We start from the raw sequence: 19,115 nt of genomic DNA, 5'->3' as shown, positions 1-19,115 counted from the left end.
CGGTTAAAGAGAAACCGCGTAAACCTCCTGATGGATGCCACGTCATCGACCAAGCCCACCTGTCAACAACCAAGGAATACTGAGAAGAACTAGACAGAAGCAGACGAAACACACGACCGTAGAGGAAAATTTCCCTTGGACTGGGCCCCACCAACTAAAAATAGTTGTAAAAGAGAGATGAATGATTACAGTCAATACATCAAATTCGATCGTCATTTATTAACGATTTTATTTTGTGTGGTGAGTCTCATTAAAATTAAAATTCTACGTCTTTATTTTGCAAAAAAAAAAAAAATCTATGTTTTCTTGGAGGGAAATTTATGTATAATTTTTTGTTAAAATATAGTCTGAATGGACGAAAAAAAATACGAAAATATAAAGGAAGAAAAGGATTGGTGAATATGGTGCGACGATACATCTTTTTTTTTTTCCATAAATATTTTATTATAGTTCATCAAAATTTCATAAAATCTCACTTTTTAAGCGGCAAAAAAAAAAAAAAATCCTACACCAATTGAACTTGATAAAAATATAGCTTAAATCACAATTTTCATAGGAGGAAATTATAAAATTCAATAAAAAAATTAAGAAATGAAAAATAACCAATAATTTAATAGTTGAAACATTTTTACTCATTTGATAGTAAATTTCGATTTTAATCATTTATTGATTTGCAATGTAATATTCAAGTTTAAATATTGTTTTGTTATTTTTTACTTTAGACTTTGATTTATTAGGGTTTACTTACTTTTAAAATAATAATTATGATTATTGGATTTTCAACTTTTGATCATTTTAATTACTATATTATTAAAATAATACATTTAAAAAGTGATCATTTAATTTTTATCTTATTTGTTTTGATCCTACTTTTAATACAACACTCCACTCACTAAATTTATTGAGTATATGCATAAATTTGTATTAAAGAATTTTTATTATATATAAAAGTTGTGTTAAAATTTTCAAATGAGTTTAAATTATTAATCATTTTTTAAAAGTACGAACACGAATAATGATGTCTTGAAAGTACGTATTAGAATGAAAACAAGTTTGGAGTAGAAAAACAAAAAATAAACCAGAATAAAAATTACATGAATAAAAAATAGTATTTAAACATAATATTTAAAAAAATATATATATAAACCTTAAACATAAATAACATTGTTTTTTTAGTGGAAAAAAAGCGATTTGTTTAATTGGACTTAATTAATATAAGAATATTTGGGAAAGAGAGGAAGGGGAAAAAACTGGAGGAAGTGGGACCCACCCAGATGTGACCCTCCAATGATGTCATCTTTCTTTGGAGCCGTCAGATGAAAACGATGCGAGCTCTCATTTCCTTTCGCTCTCACGGTATAATTACTTCACCAGCCAAGCCAAGCCATAGCCAAGCCACTCAAAAACTCAAAACCTCTCTCTCTCTTCTCTCTCTCTCTCTACTGCGTCTCGGTGAAATAAACCTTCTGGTTCTGAAGTGTTGCGAGTTCAGAATCTTTTTCACCATTATTCCCTCTCCAGTTCAAGCCAGGCATTGGGATCGTCAGCAGATTCTTTCACCATCTCTGCTTTCCACGCACCGACACGCTCTTATTCGGCTACGAGCTGCTTTTTCTTTGCTCCAATGGCGTCTCCAGGTTGTTGAGATTTGGTTTGCTGTGTAGTTCCGCCTTCCGCATTCGGAAACTAGCTGTTAGGTTCGAGCTGGAGGATAGTTTTCTGCTGCGAGTTGGAGGTTTGGCCTACTATACCTTTGCATTTGCTATTAGTGTTCTTATATTTCTAATTGCATTTAGAGAGAGGTTCGGATTTGATTTGTAATGTCTGAAACGTTTGCATTCTGTGTAGTTTTTGGAGGAGGGAGAAGAAAACAGATGAATATGCTTGAATTTTATAGTATTTTTATATGTTTTCTCTTTCTCTCCAATCATTCATGAGGAGGGCTATCGATGAGGCCTTACAGGCTTACAGTATACTATTTCAAGAAAACAAATAAAAAGAGTATCTGCTCTGCCTTTTTGGATAGCTGGGGACCTTTGTCCCTTATGTTAGTCATGGCAGCATCGTAAGCGACTGAGAAGATGACCGGTCGGTTTATCTTATCTTGAGCTCCTCAAAATGTGTTTGAATGGACCACAGAATTGTTCGCTTTCAATTCGGTTTTCTGGTCTGTCTTTGTTCATGTACTGGCAGTTGCTCGCTTGCGTCTAATTTCAATTTTGCGTTCCGCAAGATAGGAAGTTTCGTTTGGTTTTACTCTAGTCTAGTATAGACCACACCTCGGTTTTCGGAAATTGGCTTCCTGGATAAAAGATAACTCAAATCTCGGATTTTAATATTGAAGACATAAGAAAAAGTAGGGAGGCAAGAAACAATTTGACCCCTAGCCATTATTATTTCCTTTCTTCTTCTCCATCATATTCGAATGCATTTGAGTGGGGCGATGAGGATGGCGTTTACACAAGTCAATTTCATATCCTATCAACCCCTTCCGTAAAAAGAAGTAAAAGAAAAAAGGTCTGTTCGTGAATTATGATACGTTATTTTTCTTGTAATTTGAATGATTTTAGATTTGAAGCCGACCTCTGTCATTTTGCACAAGTGTTTTGTTTGCAGTCCATGTGGATTTTATATTAAAAAAAGCAGTCTCTATTGTCTATGAAGTGCTATAATCATACGCATGGTTTATATGCGTATGCTATTGAAAGAGTTATTGAGGAAGAGTGTATTGAAAAACCATATGCCAACTATGACAATATATCATTTCAGGGAGGTCTTTGCCTTTTAAATGATGGTCATTTTCTGCTGTGAATAATGAATTGGGAGATCAAAGATTAATTGCAGAAATGTACGTGGTTGAATTTCCAAGCTAGGTGTTTGGGAATAGTTTATGCTGAAGTGAACTGATAGGATAGTTTTGATTTTTCCACAAATCTGCTGTTGATCATAAGGACAACGATCATGAAGTTGCTTTGCGCAGTCATTAAGTCTTACTACAGTTCATTTTAAACTCTTGCACTGCACACTTTTCTTTTTTGAGAGGTCGCAACTGAAGTAGGTTAACTGTGTTGGAGAATGTTATTCGCATACTACTCTGCCCTGTTGGTTGATAAATACAATCAGATGCTAGTTTTCTTTTTTTTTCATTCCGTAGGTTCAGGAATGATGATATTCTCCTATAGCATTCTTATACTGTTGTGCTGTGAAAGTTACTTGTACAGCATATTTTTGTAGTTCAAATGATATAAATTTAAGAGACGGAGTTTCAATTTCCACTTCATTCGAACCATGATACAAATTAAGAGAGAAGCTCGTTCTGTAATCATTTTAAAGGAAATGACTATTTGCTTTACGTAGCTGAAGTCTATGTCATATCAATAAAAGAAGGTGAATCATGCTTTTCTACACATTTAGTATACCTATGCAAATTCCGTTCCAGAAACTACTTTTAGCTTTTCCATATGCGTTTGTAATGATACATTATATTCACTATTCTTCTGTTATTACAGAACGACCTGCCGTGTTTGTGATCTCCTGTTTCCATCTAATATTGAAGGATTAGGATCTTTCCTGTCATGAGCTATATTCAAAGCAAGTAGGAATACTGCAAATACAACTGGACCTTCCTGAACCTATATGGTTATATGGAACGGGCTGAGATTGAAAGATATTTAGATGATCAACGATCCTTGGGTACCTCTGGACGAATTTCATTGCGTCATGCTAGCGAAAGTGTAAAGATTCATGAGAAATTCAATAAAGAAAGACATAGTTTTACATATGGTGAGATCCATGATAGCCCTCATAAGGCTTCTAGAAACCATCAGAAGGATGTAATTTCAGGAAAGATAACCAAGAAGGATGAAATTGTAAAATACATGTCAAACTTACCTTGCTATCTTGAACGTGGTGAACACATCCAGGAGAAAGTTCTTAGTGTAGGGGTTCTTGACTGGGGGCGTCTAGAAAAATGGCAGCACAAACAAATATCAAGCAGAAGTAGCTGGAATCCACCAGTTAGAAGTAATGGGTCTTCATCTGATAGTCCATCTCCCCATTTTATCAAAGATCGTATCTCTCCTCGTCAAAGATTACATCGTCCTTCACTGCAGTCTCATTTGCTAGCTTCTCCTCATTCTCCATTTGTTAAATCCTTTGGAAAAAGTGATGACAAATGTCAAAATCTTGAATTTGACCGTATCAACACCTTAAATGGCCAGTGCAATCAGCATTCCTGTAAAACTGATCAGGAAGTAAAGATGAAATGGTCAGAGAGGACAGATCAGTCAAAAGTTCTTCAAGGCTGTAAAACTCTGCCAGGTTCACTAAACTGTGAGGTTGCATCTTCTCAGTATAGGGAGTTTGTTGGAGTAGAGAAATCTCGTGCACAAGAAGATTTTGCAGGTAACCATGACGTCCTGGAAAAACCTGAAGCAACTGTCCTTTTGCCCACGAACTTACTGAAAAACAATGATACAGAAGTCCCTGGGCTTTCTGATTCAACATTATTATTAAGTCAAAAGTCCGAAGAAGCAAGTCAGAAGAGTTGCTCAGTGAAGAGGTCTTCAGTGAATTTCCCTGCAGAGCTCAAACACGATATTCCAAACTCAAGCAAAACACTTTGTGAAGTTAAGGGAAATCAGTTTCTTCTAAAGCATAATTGCACCATAAATGCATTTAATGCTTCTTGCTCTGTATCCAGCTTAGCTACTGCAGGACATAGTCCATCCAAAGGTAGGATATCTGAAGCAAAAACATCAGTTGTTGCACCTTCAAATTCAATGGTCAAGGACGCATCTATTGGGTTGGATCTGAAAGCAAGCACCAGTGCTGTTGAAAAAGCAAGAAGTTCTTCGCCTTTCAGTCGTTTAAGCATTGGCATGGGTAGGAGGCGTAAAAGCTCCACTTCCATGGGGAATACATGTGCAAATGATCAAGGTCCAACACAAATATCAGTCAAATCTAAATCAGTGAATGCTATGCCTTCCACTTACTCACATGATTTGAGGAATGAGAAACCCAACACTACAAGCAGAGCCAGTTCCAGCCCTCTTCGAAGGTTGCTGGATCCTTTACTAAAGCCAAAGGCTGCGATATATCATCATGCCGTGGAGCCCTTAGAGAAAGACTTAAATGACATGGCTGATAAAACATATAATCGACAGTCAGATTCATCAACAGTACAATTAAGGAAACTGAAGCTTGACATGAGCAGATGCAGAAAAATCAGTGTCAACGATTCAGCTCTGGACAAGAAGCATGGACCTTCTGTGGTTCATGCCTTTCTACAAGTTGCATTTAAGAATGGCTTGCCCTTGTTCACATTTGCAGTGGACAATATCTCCAACATTCTTGCAGCGACGGTGAAGTTAACCAGCTCCAGAAAAGAGAAAGGTAGCTATATTTATACCTTCTTCACCGTTCAGGAAGTCAAAAGAAAGACTGTAAGTTGGATAAACCAAGGCAGCAAGGGGAAAGGTCGTGATTATGTCTCCAATGTCATTGCACAAATGACGGTTTCTGATTCAGAGATTTCCCACTTGACCAAACCAGATGAGCCTTCTATGAGAGAGTTTGTTCTATTTTCTGTGGACTTGAGACAGGCAGATCAGCAGACCTCAGATTTCCTGCCAAATGAAGAGCTAGCTGCTATAATTATCAAAATCCCCTCAAAAATCAAGCAAGGCACTGATACAACTGAGGTCAAAAGCTATGCTTATAACAACTCTACAGTGGGTGGATCTAGAGAATGTTCTCCGGATGTAAAAAGTTATCCTTGTTCCAAAGGAAGTGAGCAGGTTCGGCATCCTGCTGGCAGTGAGTCCTTTATTAGTACAACAGTTTTACTCCCAAGTGGCATCCATAGCCTCCCGAGTAAAGGTGGTCCTTCATCACTAATTGAACGTTGGAATTCTGGTGGTTCATGTGACTGTGGAGGTTGGGATTTAGGTTGTAAACTTAGGGTTCTTGCCAATCAGAATCAAATCATCAAGAAATCAAGTCCATCTCAACCTTCATCGATAATGGATCAGTTTAAGCTTTTCCCTCAGGTAAGAAGGTTTTATTTCTCCTAGCTGATATAAGACCTTGTTAGTTTGGTCATCTGCATTTTATTTAGTTTGATCTTTTTGAACCTTTGCTCACACACAGGAAGGAGTACCAGAAAACCATTGTGTCTTGAGCCTGGCTACTTTCAAAGATACGATATACTCAGTTGAGTTCGAATCTTCTTTATCACTTCTGCAAGCATTCTCCATTTGTCTGGCGATGATAGACTGTGGGAACTCACGCGAACTCTCAGAATCAAGTATCTTATTTGAAGCAAAGACTTCTGGAGAATCAAAGTTAATGCATAATGATAGATTGTGGACTCCTAATCTAGCTGAAAGAGAGGCTCCTGCAGAACATGTAACTTGTCCGCCACTTTCTCCTTTTGGAAGGGTCTAGCTCGTTAGATGTGTAAATGTTATCAGGTATACATTTCCAGGCCCGGCAATCCCATTTTACTCTTGTTGATCGGGACCTTTCTCAGATAGATCCAGAACCTGAAGGACCTTTTGTTTTTAGAATGCTCTGTTCTTTAGTGGTCAATCTATACACAGAGCCTAAGGTCTTTGTAGCTTTTAATATTTTTTTCCTTAACAATAGAGGCAAAATATAGTATGTACTTCTAAGAAAACAAGTGTGCATATACATGAGTAAATTGTGTAAAATTTTGTTCCAGTTAACACGGGGAAACCAAATTGTGTTTCCCGCACTAAATGTTGTAGGGTCAGGCGGTTGCCTCGTGAGATTAGTCGAGGTGCATGTAAGTTGGCGCGGACATTCATGGATATTAAAAAAAAAAACTAACTTTCCTCTACTTAGAACAGTAATAATATTCTTCCCAATGTGTTGTTGCAACACATTTTCATCTAGGATAGCATTTTGGCTTTTGGCCTGTATCCTTACAGAGTCATTCCATGTTTTACAGCCAGTACCTACCTTAATTACAGTGACTCGAGGGAGCGATAACACGAACCTAAGTTTTATTGGATGATGGAAGATCCTACCATTTAGCTATCCTCATACATGACAAGTTCTCTAAATTATTTTATTATGCATGTTCCTTTTTCAAGTTATGTCATGCTACCTTTCAGAATCTGTTACTATCACCCATTGTTCTCATATCATCATGTTCATCACCACACACCACGTTCCGTCCTTATCTGAAACAAAATTAAATGAGAATGTGTGGGTGAGAGTGTGATGTATTATGTTGTCAAATAGAGAAGAACATTAGAAACTTTAGATATTTATCTTTTTCGTCCCTAATCGACGAATGGAGTCGTCGATCTTTTCTCTCTATTTTAAATAGCGAATGGAGGAGGCTGCATGTGTCATGTTGCCTCCTTTAGGCAGCTATGTCTGGCGTAGGCCCACAATGGCTCTGTTTAATGGTGCTTCTTGTCTGATGCCCCACTTGAGTTTTACCCCCGATCATATCCTGCCTTTTAGGTTCTTTGGGCATATTCCCTTTTCATTGAATCTCGAAGCCTGAAATTTTTGTTACCCACCCCTTACACATCACGTTACTATTCTTGGGTTTCTATTCACAATTTTAATAAACCTATGCATCCATAGCGTCGAATTGGAAATTCGAATTTGTACAGTATAGTCTGGATTTGAACTGTAGAAGGACATAACATAACATGTATTTAGTTTGTGAATCTTTTGGTATATTTGAAATGTGTAGCATAAGATTATCAAATCAATAGCTTGTGATTGTAAACTTAGACTGTACAAATTCAATTCACTAGCTAAATACCCTGAACCCACTCTCTCTCTCTCTCTCTCTCTCTCTCTCTCTCTCTCTCTCTCTCTCTCTCAAATGTCTATTCTTGCATTGCTTTTGTCTTCTGGTACATGCAGAAGCCCAAAAGCCTGGTTGGTGTCTCTAAAATGCATCATGAGTAAGAAAAAAAGAGAGCAAAAAAGGGCAGTCCCCATTCATCTGATCTCTAATTTGTGAATATGTACTTGACATGCTGTTCAGTTGCTGACTAATTTGCAGGTTTGAATGAAAAATAGACACAAAACGTGGTACATTGATGGTGAAGAACAAGAAGCAGCTAATCTTAGCTCCCACTGTTCCCCAGTTGAGGAATCCAAAACCTTTTCGCTCTGTATAATGTTGGTAAGTGGGCAAGCAGGATCCTAGCAGAGTATCCCCATGATGCATTTTTAGAGAGAACAGTTTTATCATAGCAATGTTTAATTTTTTAATGTTGCCTTCTAAAGTTGCAGCTCTTCCCTTGGTTTCACTAACCCTATTTTCCCATGTGGGGTTCATCATTTTCCCCCCTCCTTAGTGTGTTGCACTCAATGATAGCAAAGACAAAGAAGTCCAAGTTGAAGGGCATGATATGAGCCTTCAATAATGAGTCAAAAGATGGGTCTTTTTTTGGGATAATGATTAATTACAGATAGAAAGACTACTGTTTGTGTTGGTTGGACAGGACTGAATCTGGCTTGATTGCCCAAGGAAATTGAATCTTCTCTCTCCTTTTATTTGTTTTTTTGGATAAATGAGTTGGAAATATGTTGTCCAACATGCTAAAACATTGCTTAACATATTTGAGTTCAAATTATGGCATGAGTTTTTTTTTTTTTATGCCAAATGTTGTAGAGTTGAATGATTGTCCCATAAAGTTGGTTGAAATATGTATAAATTGGGTGGGAAAAAAGTTTGATCCTTGTATTGTGCTCAATTCTTTGAGGAGTTTTGGGCAAATTTGCTGATCTCTAAACATATTTACTTCTCAATTCTTATTGTATGGTGGGGAATAGTGATAGAAATAAGTACACCTGTGACATAGTTGTCGGTTGCCTTTACTGTTTATTAAAGTTGAGATTACTTTGAGGTTTAAATACTATTTTTTTATATGTTTTTGAGTAGTTTACACGTATTTCGATTAATCTTATGAATCAGTTGCCACCATGAAATTTGAACCAATTCTCTTTAAATTTATTTATCTTAGTCCATTTGAATCTATAAATAAACCACCCATGATGATTAGGTTTTATGTCAGTTTTAGTCATTGTACTTTTAAAAAGTGGTTATTTTTGTCATTATTTGTAAAATGTTAACACAAATTTATATGAGGTGAGGGATCGAATTCACAATCTTTATAGAAATAAATGAGATAAATATATAATTGAAAGTACTAAAATGATTACTTTTTAAAAATACATGAACGAAAATGGATATTTTGAAAGAATATGGAGTAAAACACACAAAAGTTGAAAAAGTACATGAATCAAATGAAATCAAAACCAAAAATATATAGATCATGATAATATTTAAACCTTTTAACTTTATTTGGTGGAAAAAATATTAAAGTTTGAAAGTTTAACTTTTATTCCAATCATTAACTTTAAATATTTTATTTTAATATTTGAACAGAAAAAAACTTTATTACTTGTCATTAATATTTTTATAAATCAATTAGCACAAGCTTACTATAAACCCATCAGATCTGAGATGGTAAAAAATAGAACATTATTTTGAAGGATTAAGATAAGATAAAATAAGTATAAAATTTCGTGACAAAGAAAAAAGGTAAAAATAAAGTTTAGAGTAACATATTAAAATTAAATAAAAGAAAGATGATGGGGAATGGTGAATGATGGGAGAGTATCCGTCGACGTAAGATCCCCGCATGGGTCTCTCTCTCTCTCGCAGTAACAAATTACAATGCGTGACACATCGCATACTCGAACAATAAATATAAAATAATAGTTTATAATAATGGAAAAATTAAAATTATCTATAACTACAAAAAACATTACCCCACGCGCGGACATCAAGATTGCGATGGCTTTTCCATCCCAACTCCGCTTCAAAATTATTTTTCATATAGTCTAAAATTTTGTAAAGATTTAGGCTTTTTTTTAGAACAATTATTGTTGGCATTTAATGAGCTTTCTTATATGTCAAGATAGGTAAAACAACGGGGATTAAATAAATCATTGCATAACAAAAATCAACGCAACACTTTAGTGATATTTTTCACAAAGACAACGTTATAAAATTTTAACTATGAAGATTAAATTGTTATATACTACAGTTTATGGATTAAATTATTACCAATTTGAAAGTATAAGAATTTAATCATTACAAATTAAATCGTTCAATAAAAGTAGATGAACTGAAAATATTTTTCAATTGATAAGAAAATATACTTTTAAAATGGTAATAAATGTTTTTATTATTCTTAAGGTTAGATGTTTTGATTTCCGTTCTTAAAATTAATGCCTCTAGCTTGTGCTACCAAATTCAGAAAAATAAAATCAAATGGATAAAATGTCTAATAAATTAAACATTTCAACATAATAGGTATCTAAACTTAAAAAAAAATGTATATTAAATTTATAAACTTTTGATTTTACATAGATTCTTTTCATATATAAGTTAGGAATTTATTTGATACAAAATAAAGAAAAAAAGTAAAAAAAGAAGAAAAAAAAAAGAAATTGGATACAAAGTAGGGACAGAAAACTTGCAATGCGAGGGGTTATTATATTTGGCGGTTTGGAATTGGGGTGCATCTTACGCGACTGGGGGAGACGAACGCTGAAGAACAAGAGAGAGAAAGTGGAGCAGAAGGAAAAACAAGAGAGAGAAAGTGGAGCAGAAGATTGAGCGAGAAAAGCAGAGCAGGGGAGCGAAATGATGAGGTTCTAAGAAAGTGAAGAAGGTAACAGAGCACAGACTTTTGGATCGGAAAAAGCTTCACTCCTCCTCTTCCATTTTCTTCTCCTCTCCTCCTTCCTTACTCTACTTTCTCGCTTCCCAACCAGCTCTACTTCTACTTCAACTTCGCCTTTTTCTCTCAACTATTTACTTTGCTCAATACAGTGCCACTGCGTGATTGATTGCCAGAGCAAGCTGTGTTGTGGTCGTGGAAGATTCAGGACCAGAGGATTCAACTTTCTCTCTCTGCAATGGGAGCTCGTTGCTCCAGATTTGGTCTCTGTTTTTGGCCTTCTCAGATCGAATCCAATCTCAACGACTTGTCCTGTGCCGGTAAGTGTTACTCCCTGGTTTTTATCTGGTGATGGAGCTTTTCTGTTGTTGGAATGGAACTAGGGTCTCATTGTTTGTTTGTGCTGTGAATGCAGAAAACGAGGACGCATTGCCTGGATTCTGCGAGTACAGCTTTGATCAGCTTAGAGCTGCTACTTCGGGATTTTCTTCGGAGAACATTGTTTCTGAGCACGGAGAGAAAGCGCCTAATGTTGTTTATAGAGGCAAGCTTGAAGATGACCGAATGGTCGCTGTGAAGCGCTTCAACAAGTCAGCCTGGCCCGATTCTCGCCAATTCCTGGTCCGCGATTTTGCTCTCATTTGAGTTTTGTGCTTACTTTTGTTATACATTGCCTCAATGTTGACGAGCTGTGAGTATGCATACTTATGGCTAAGCAGGAACATTTAAGGTGATAACTGTATTTTGGCTTTTTAGGATGAAGCTAGAGCCGTGGGGCAGCTAAGGAATCAGCGGTTGGCAAATTTGATTGGATGCTGCTGTGAGGGCAATGAGAGATTACTAGTGGCCGAGTTCATGCCCAATGAAACTCTTTCCAGGCACCTTTTTCATTGTAATTTTTCTTCTAGGGCCATTTTCCCTCTTCTATTCAACTAAAATTTGTGGATGTGATGCTGAAATTTCTTTTCATGGATTTAGCCTTTTCTTGATCATATTGAAATTAGCTTGGCATGTTTTTTTTTTCTTCATTTTCTTCTAGAACCCAAGAGATGAAATGGATTTTGATTACAATGTTTTGTATATCAGATAATTAATTCGGTTTTGGGGTCATTACTGGCCGAAATAGGAAGAAACACATTATCAGCTCCATTAGGATCAAGTTCACGTGCCCTTTTAGCCCTTTAATTGGACACTTTTATGGTTGATTTCTTCAGGGGAAACACAGCCCATGAAGTGGGCAATGAGGCTTCGAGTGGCATTATATTTAGCACAAGCTTTGGAGTACTGCAGTAGTAAGGGGCGGGCACTGTACCATGACCTTAATGCCTATAGAGTTCTCTTTGATCAGGTACATAAATGTATTCACCATACTTCTGCCTTTTTTTCCCTCTCTTTTTGATGTTTGGATTTATATCATGTTCTCTTTATAATAAGAAAAACTCGACAGGAAGGTAATCCCAGGCTTTCCTGTTTTGGCCTCATGAAGAATAGCAGAGATGGAAAGAGCTATAGTACCAACCTCGCTTTCACCCCTCCAGAATACATGAGGACAGGTATTGAACATTTGCAACTTACTCTAGATGTGGTGTGGTTAAGTCGTTATTAGAGATTGGTTAATAAAATTCTAAAATTTAGGCCCGGGTTTAATAATCATTTTGTTTTTCATTTTCCATTTTTTAAAATTAAGCTTGTAAACACGATTTTCACCGATTTATTTCTTTGTTTTGTACCTACTTTTTAAAAACAACTTCAAAATCTATGCTAACATTTGAAAACTAAAAAAAAAGTAGTTTCCAATATTTTTTTTTTTGGTTTGAAATTTGGCTTAGAGTTCAAATGTGTTTCTAAGAAAATTTAAAACATACAAAAGAGATTGTGAGCAAACAAGTAATAATTTTAAAAAACAAAAAACTAAACAAACAAAATGGTTATGACTTTGTTTAAAAAGGTTCCACAAGTATGCACACAATCAGTACCATATTTGTCAGTTGTACATTATGCTAACTGTAGAATTTCTTTCTGACAGGGAGAATAACGCCAGAAAGTGTTGTGTACAGCTTTGGCACTCTATTGCTTGATCTTCTCAGTGGCAAACATATTCCTCCTAGCCACGTAAATCTGTTTTCTCCTTAGAAGTTTCTGTACATGTGGAAATTTCATTGACTTTATTCTGAAATACAACCGAATTTGTTTAATACAAAAAACTTGTGTTTCTAGAATCTAGCTTCAGTAACTTGCATGTCCCTCTGACTAATCTCAGCATTTTAAAGAATCACTGCACTGGCTTTCTCTAAAATTTGGAAACTTCATGCTGACGAAGTTCACTTTTTCTCAGGCACTGGATCTTATCCGTGGAAAAAATTTCCTGATGCTGATGGACTCATGTTTAGAAGGTCATTTCTCTAATGATGATGGAACTGAACTAGTGAGATTGGCTTCAAGATGTTTACAGTATGAACCTCGTGAGAGGCCAAATGTCAAGTCACTTGTAATTGCTCTCACTGCTCTTCAGAAAGAAACCGAGGTACAACCATGTCCGATTAATTGTACTGGTACTAATCATCCATATAAGTCTGACCACTTCCTATAGTATGCAAAAGATGCTGAGTTTGATACCGTATGTGATATGAACTGCATAGGACTTCAAAGTATGACAACCAGCTAATATAATATAGGCCATAGCCCAGTTATATTCTATTAAGCTGGTTGGCAATAATGCAGAAAAGAATCATCCAAATTTATACAGTTCTATCCGCTGGTCTATGTCAGGTTCCTTCTTACGTTCTTATGGGCATTTCACATGGGAATGCTTCCTCCAAGCAAATGTCATTATCACCTTTTGGGGAGGCCTGCTCAAGAACGGATCTTACTGCAATACATGAAATTTTGGAGAAGGCTGGATACAAGGATGATGAGGGAGTTGCAAATGAGGTTGGCAAATTCGTTTATAATTTAATTTTCTAAGTTCAGAGATTATGGAGACAACGTTTTTTCTCATTAGGAACTCTTTGTTTTTTCCAAGAGACGTAAAATTAGGCTGAACCTAATCTCCATTTTCCTCATTCGACGGAATTTGACTCCATTAATTTTACATTCTAACGATGAAGATGAATAGATGATGCCTTACAACGTTATATGGTTAACTAGGTGCACTATCTGCTTCATTGCTCATCAGTAAAGAATTTTCTTTGTTTTGCAGCTTTCTTTCCAAATGTGGACAAGCCAAATACAAGAGACACTCAATTCTAAGAAGCGTGGGGACTCGGCATTTCGAGCTAAAGACTTCATAACTGCCATCGATTGTTACACACAAGTATGTGATAACTTTCAAAGATGGAATACTTCAATCCAAATTGTTATCCTCCAAATCCTCACATAAATGCCAGTAAAACCTCATATCATGTTCTAGAATCTTGGCAAAAACTCAGCTCATCATTCTAAATCAAATAGAAACTGAAGACGACCTTAAAAATACAGTTTGGTCTACAATTGTTTGGAAGACTGATACTTAATGGAGAAAACTGATTACAACAACATAGGAGACGAACCGACATGTTTTGGTGCTCGATTTGCTAACAGTGATGCTGTTATTGGAAATAATCTCTCTTGTTTTCATGGTGTGCAGTTCATAGATGGAGGAACCATGGTATCACCAACAGTATTTGCGAGACGTTCCTTGTGCTACTTAATGAGTGATATGCCACAGGAAGCTCTAGGAGATGCTATGCAAGCCCAAGTGGTGTCACCGGACTGGCCAACTGCCTTATATCTTCAAGCTGCCGCTCTCTTCATCCTTGGAATGGAAAATGATGCTCAGGAAACTCTCAGAGATGGAACTTCACTGGAATCCAAAAAAGAAAGAACTTGAAAAGTGTATAGGTATTTATATCTTTAATTTAACATTCTTATATTTATTTGTATGTCTCTCTCTCCTTTTTTTTTTCCTTTTCCTGTTAAGTTTCTGCAACGCCGAAAGGGGTTTGATCACGAAACTTGTTGAGTTGGTGTCGGTGGTGCAAATTTATATTTTCTTTGCCCACAAGAGCTATCTGTGATTGTGTTCTGCTCAGATGTCAAATCTCTTCTTGTGTTCTTTGCTACATGAGTTTGATGATAAGGTCTGAGATTGGCTGCAAAGAGAAACTGATTTTCCCACCATTCTAGCCTTGAATACTGTCTGAAGATTGGTGATTAAAGCTTCAAAATGGCCGATTAATACATATCTTATCAAAAGTTTATATGATAATTATGTTGCTGGATGAGCTTAAAATAGTACCCTTGGTCAGTGCTGAAAAGCAGAGAAATTATCCAGAAAAAAAGAGAACTGAACTGAGGTGAGGAAAAAACCTATTGTTTTTCTTCAGTTTCCAATGTTCTAATTTAGTATTTAATGTCACTGTTTTTCTTAATGCATGCATCTTAAGACCAAGTCGTCGTGATTGGAGTGGTTGCTATTGTTAAACGACGTCGTCTAAGTTGTGGTGGACTGTCACAGTAGTCCAAGTATACTGTTCTTTTCGGTTGAAACAAATAATTTTTTTTTTAATTGAAACAAATAAAATGATACAAACATAAATGATTACTAATATTTTAATTAGTTGAATTATATTTTTATTGCCAGCTCGAGAAAGTAAAATGTTAGGTATATACATAAACTGAAGGATTTTGTATAAGAGAAATCTGGTATTACGTTTAATTTCTTTGGTTTATTATTTTTTTTTTTAGTACAACATGTTAGGGAGGGAATTTGAACTCGTGACATCTACCTCAAATGATGCTCCAAAATCAATCTAAGCCATTAATAACCTATTTTAAGCATTGGACGGTCAAATTGTCACTCCAAACTCTTATTTAAACTATTCAAAATTGAAAATATTAACATTGGAACCTTTTTTTTCCAGTTGAACCGTGAATCCTTGTAAGCTGACTATTCATCCTCAAAAACCAACTAATAAGAGAGATCAAACAAAATTAGACAATTCTCAATTTCTTTCAATTTTTTTTTTGGTTTATTTTAATTTCTGAAACATTCATTTTGTTTATTCATTCTCAATTTCTCTATACTTGAAAATTTAACCATTCTTTCATTTTCATCTGCTTTACTTCGATCAAATTTTTAACATGATACTTCAATCATTAAATTACTAGAAATGTAGTCATAAATTTGTATTAAAAGATTTCTACTGTGTATAAAATGCGTTAAATTTTGCAAACATAGACTAAAATAGTCAACACAATTGAACGAAAGTTAAAATTATAGAAATTAAAATAGACATTTTGAAAATCCAGACATTAAAAAAATGAACCAAAGCTAAAAGTACAATGACCAAAATAATATTTAAACTTAAAAGAAAATAGTTTTTTTTTTAAATTTTTTCTTCCAAATAAATTCCTAATAACTTCCATGTTCAAAGGAAAAAAAAAGGAAAGAAAAAAGAACATTGTTTCACAACACAACAAAACACGGATCAACAAGATCAACTAGATTCCTCAACCTCTTCTATTAAACATAGAAATCCACAAATAACTGAGAAAACAATTCAGAAAACAGATTCAACTTACACTTGGTTCGGGATGATTCATTGATCTTTCTTTTATCTTGGTAACAAGATAAGTTCAGCATGTCCCTCAAATAACGGAGTTAAGAAACACAACTATATTCAAGGCTAATCTGGAGAGACTAGAAGGAACCGGGAAATAAGGTTGGCCAAAAAGCATCAGTAACTTAAATTTCTCTGCAGTCATGAAGTTTGAACTTCGGCTGATGGGTTGCTTTCTATTGATTTCGTCGTGGTCGGTATACTCTCATGATTTGACAACCTTGCAATATACCTCCAACAGCGCTTGTGAACTCCGCTGATTTTCTTTGGAGCTTCTGCAATGGGCATGCCTGGAACGATTGTTCGTTACATTATTCAACCTCAGTCGTCAATGAAAGTAGATTGCAAAACGTAACAATGGCACACGGATAAGTCTATAGAAACTCAAATTTTAACATTCATTTGTAAGCAATACAATAATGGTTGGTTGGCTTGGCTATATCGACTACCAACGCTGCAGTTGCCTCGTTAGAGACTTCAAAAGGAACCAATCTAAAGGGCCAACTTTCTAAACGGAACTCCAGCTTAAACCTTTCAGGACCTCATGCCTCAAAATTTGAATACTTGCAGACTATTTACAATAGAATACACAATACAGTAAATAAATTGTCATGAAACATGATCCGAGGCACCAGGTACAAAGATTAGTAAACAGTGAATACTACTGTTCTAACTTTCATCTTTCCTAATCACGCATTTAAATTAACTATAGAGCATGAAATCTTGATGTCATGGTCCCAACTTGTAGAATTTAGCCTAGTTAAAAGGATCATATATTAGATTCAAGTATGTATAAATTCTAATTCTTTTAATTAAATATTCGAACAAAATTCCAGCAACATGATGGATATTAAAATGAAATTCCAACAACGGTTGAGTAATTAGATTTCGTGATGTAGAATCACTAACCATCTTTGTGAGCGATACCCCATGCCTTGCCATGATTGCCATTCTGCAAAGTAAGTCGTAAGAAAATCTTAAACCCCGAATCATAGTGTCCCGAAGGAAAACAGATTGAAAAACTTCCTGTTTGATTACCAATAGTTATAGAGAAAGCGTCAAATATCTGTCTCCAGAGTCTGAAATTATAGACTTCCTAGTCGACGATTAAAGAAATTACGAAACCCCACCAATTTTTTTAACCCGAAAAGGGCTATAAAACCCCCCTATCAGTTTTTTACTTGAATCCAGACGAGAAATGGTAATCACCAGCAGAAACTGTATATCATTTGTTCCAAAATTTTCTGCAGATTATAGAGGGAGAGGGATCTCAAATAAAAATCAGATGGAGACAGACCTTGTAGAGATTGATTTTGGTGATCTGGTAGGATATCTCATCCCAGTGAGCCTTGGCCACATGGTATCCTACTCCCCATTTAGGCAAAAACTGAACAACTTCGAACAGGTTCTTCTTCTTCTTCCTCCGCTTGATTGAACTGGAAGCAGCCGAGGCATTAGGGTTCGAGGAAGAGGTTGACGGCGAAGAAGTGCTGAAGGTTCTGATGAAGGTAGAAGATAACTTGGAGAAATCTAGGGCTCGGGTGATCGCAGCTCTGTTCGCGACAGACATCGGCGTATCTCTCTAGGTTTTGTTGCCCTTCTCTCTGGTATCGCTATTTCTTGCTCAATGGTTCTCTGCCAAATGAAGATGGGCAATTTTCGTGCATTTCTGAGATACCCTTTCTATTTCCAGAATTACAATTTCATCCCTAAACAACTCTTTATATGTGTTTTCTCCTTTTTCTTTTTGTTTTGTTATTTTGATTTGGTTTTTGTTTTTAGTTCGAGGGATTAGTGAAAATATATCAATTCTCTTCCTTGAGGTTAAAAATTAAATCTTATAAATCTCCAATTCTCAAAACAAAAAAATCTCCAATTCTCATAGTTATCAAATTGTCGTATATTTACCTATAGTCTTTTGAGAGATTCTCGAGAAACAAATCAAAATGGTACCTGCAAAACAGTAGCAAGGACTTCTAACGTTCAAGTTAGTTTCAAGACGAATTATTTAATAAAAAATTTGTAACTAAGTCACACGTATCTTAGGGTGGAGTTACTTTTAATATTTATAGGTGGACAACACGTTTTTTGGCCATGGAGAGATTAAGTGGTTATTGATATACTTAGAGGAAGTTCGACCTTATAAATCATACTTGAGGGTATATATATACTTTAGATAAAGATGTCCAAAGTGTTATACTCGTCTTTTGATTTGATGTATTGTCAACATGTGGCATGCTGATATTCGCTCTCCAATATGTCTACTTTTTTATTTATTTTAAAAATTGTTATTAAAATTTTTGACCGATTAATTTAAATCCTGTGACCCAATTATAATATTTTATATTTGTCTTAACGGTTTGGATTTTATTATAAATTGCGATTTTTTTTAGTACAATATGAGATGAGGGATCGAACTCACAACTTTATGATTGAAGACATATACCAGTTACTGTGAGCTATGGTCGCATTGACAAATCGCGACGCAAAAGAAAGGGAGGAAAAAAACTGTGACCTTGTTCAAATTGTGAGAAGGAAGGGGATAAATGGGTACTAATTTAAATTAAAACACAGGATAATTATACATATTTATACCAACTAACAACTATTTTATTATTAAAAAAATAATAAAAAATCTTTTGGAAATAAAAAAAACTAAAAACTATTTTGTGCCATTTTAAAAAATGATTTATGTTTTTTTATAAATATATATTTATTTTATGTGATTTAGCATTTATTATAATTTTCCTATTATTTTTTTAGTTCA

General features: G+C 35.3%; 3 protein-coding genes across 5 annotated transcripts; 2 read left to right on the top strand and 1 right to left on the bottom strand.

Moving 5' to 3' along the window:
• Window positions 1-1,379: 1,379 nt before the first annotated feature.
• Window positions 1,380-6,762, top strand: LOC111017053 (hepatocyte growth factor activator, putative (DUF3527)). 3 transcript variants are annotated; one of them, XM_022292699.2, is made up of 3 exons: window positions 1,380-1,735; window positions 3,557-6,050; window positions 6,151-6,762. In XM_022292699.2, the coding sequence occupies exons 2-3, from the start codon at window positions 3,645-3,647 to the stop codon at window positions 6,445-6,447; spliced, it is 2,703 nt and encodes a 900-aa protein (XP_022148391.1). In that variant the 5' UTR covers window positions 1,380-1,735; window positions 3,557-3,644; the 3' UTR covers window positions 6,448-6,762. The 3 variants fall into 3 exon arrangements, with proteins under 3 accessions (XP_022148391.1, XP_022148388.1, XP_022148389.1); XM_022292696.2 differs by having other exon boundaries at window positions 3,510-6,050; XM_022292697.2 differs by lacking the exon at window positions 1,380-1,735 and adding an exon at window positions 3,235-3,387 and having other exon boundaries at window positions 3,510-6,050.
• A 3,816-nt stretch (window positions 6,763-10,578) lies between these two features.
• LOC111017084 (serine/threonine-protein kinase BSK5) lies at window positions 10,579-15,157 on the top strand. Its single transcript, XM_022292745.2, has 11 exons — window positions 10,579-10,739; window positions 10,901-11,068; window positions 11,164-11,369; window positions 11,505-11,640; window positions 11,963-12,096; window positions 12,196-12,301; window positions 12,775-12,860; window positions 13,084-13,272; window positions 13,518-13,679; window positions 13,948-14,061; window positions 14,374-15,157. The coding sequence occupies exons 2-11, from the start codon at window positions 10,987-10,989 to the stop codon at window positions 14,614-14,616; spliced, it is 1,458 nt and encodes a 485-aa protein (XP_022148437.1). The 5' UTR covers window positions 10,579-10,739; window positions 10,901-10,986; the 3' UTR covers window positions 14,617-15,157.
• A 1,059-nt stretch (window positions 15,158-16,216) lies between these two features.
• On the bottom strand, window positions 16,217-18,028 carry LOC111016988 (uncharacterized). Its single transcript, XM_022292609.2, has 3 exons — window positions 17,646-18,028; window positions 17,258-17,300; window positions 16,217-16,638 (listed from the first exon to the last, which is right to left on the bottom strand). Exons 1-3 carry the CDS (start codon window positions 17,916-17,918, stop codon window positions 16,490-16,492), a joined length of 465 nt encoding a protein of 154 aa, XP_022148301.1. The 5' UTR covers window positions 17,919-18,028; the 3' UTR covers window positions 16,217-16,489.
• Between the last annotated feature and the right edge of the window lie 1,087 nt (window positions 18,029-19,115).

The sequence above is a fragment of the Momordica charantia genome (assembly GCF_013281855.1).
Source record: "Momordica charantia cultivar OHB3-1 chromosome 2 unlocalized genomic scaffold, Mcharantia_2.0 BLBB01000002.1, whole genome shotgun sequence".
Taxonomy (NCBI): domain Eukaryota; kingdom Viridiplantae; phylum Streptophyta; class Magnoliopsida; order Cucurbitales; family Cucurbitaceae; genus Momordica; species Momordica charantia.
The sequence above is the reverse complement of the archived record's forward strand: the minus strand, read 5'-3'. Positions and strand labels throughout refer to the sequence as shown.